Below are 1,217 nucleotides of genomic sequence, written 5' to 3'. Positions count from 1 at the left end.
TGTAGTTGTTTTTATATCATCGCGTATATGATATCGCCTAAGATTCTTGTACGACTCTTAAGTAGTTGTTTTGTTAGAACCACCTGAAGGAGGACAAGCGCATCGGCGACGACGTTGGTCGGAAATTTCGGTGATGCCAGGGGAAGAGCTGGGGTCGCCGGCTAGTGATCGATCGGAGGATGTGTGTGCTGAGGTAAGAATCTTAGGTTCAAGCGTGTAAGATACGGATCAGGTCCAGCCGACGTTGGAGGCTCCGGTTGAGATACCGTTGTATCAGCGAAGACCACAGGATAAATTGGTAGGGTGCGGGAGAGGTATCTTAGGTTGCTGAGTGGAAGATACGGATTAGGCCCATAGACATGCTTGGGCTTTTTTCGGCTGAGCTCACTGAGTATACGAAGTTGCGTGCGAATTTGGGTAGAAGTGCGCAAAAATAAGTGAGAATTTCCCAAAAATTTCCCCAAAATTTCCTGAAAATTTTTCTTTTCTCACCAAAACTGATAGTTGACCATGTGCATATTTTCCCACACTGACCCTTTTTTTCCGGCAAAAAGTTTATAAGAAATTTACAAAATTTTAATGACGTTTTTTGCTCACACTGTTTTTAGGTGCTGCATGTGTTTCACCCGCAAACGGGTTTGCTGATCGGCGAGACTTCAATTATGAAATATGATATGCGTAGAAATTTGCCATGGACGATTGAGTCGGAAGATCAGTTGGCAGGCGCAAGGTACCTTATCTGAATCTTACACGCTTGAACCTAAGATTCTCTCTCCAGGTGGTGCGCAGTAGTGGCTTCTGAGAATAAGCAGACTTCTACGGTTGATGATAAACTGCCGTATGTGACGGCCTTGAAGGTGGTCCCGAAGCTCACTGGTGGGTTGACGGAGTAAGTGGACATGATCTGAATCTTACGCGGAGGAACCTTGGATATGTTTTTTTTCAAGATACTTCGCTCCGCTGTCGGAATCTCAGCAAACTACGAGGAGATTGGAGTTCGATTATTTCAAAATGCAGATTTCACGGTTTGTGAAATTGATCGATTTGTTCCAGATGGTGAAAGCGAAATATAACGACGTTGTGGAGTGGCGCTGGGCATTCAGGTGAGTGTTGGAATAAATTTTTTCGGCTTGGCTCAGCTGAGCTCAGAAGTTTCCTCACTAATTATAGGAGTTTTCAGGAGGGTATAGACACTAATGAGAGTTTCATCAATTTTC

At 44.3% G+C, this 1,217-nt stretch overlaps 1 protein-coding gene across 1 annotated transcript; it reads left to right on the top strand.

Moving 5' to 3' along the window:
- Positions 1-232: 232 nt before the first annotated feature.
- Pmar_PMAR000625 (hypothetical protein) lies at positions 233-889 on the top strand (the record flags this gene model as incomplete). The annotated part of the gene is made up of 3 exons (XM_002775305.1): positions 233-298; positions 609-730; positions 779-889. Coding segments are annotated over 3 exons (299 nt in total), but the record flags the coding sequence as incomplete, so codon positions are not given.
- Between the last annotated feature and the right edge of the window lie 328 nt (positions 890-1,217).

Source organism: Perkinsus marinus (genome assembly GCF_000006405.1).
Source record: "Perkinsus marinus ATCC 50983 genomic scaffold scf_1104296956022, whole genome shotgun sequence".
Lineage (NCBI taxonomy): Eukaryota > Perkinsozoa > Perkinsida > Perkinsidae > Perkinsus > Perkinsus marinus.
The sequence above is the reverse complement of the archived record's forward strand: the minus strand, read 5'-3'. Positions and strand labels throughout refer to the sequence as shown.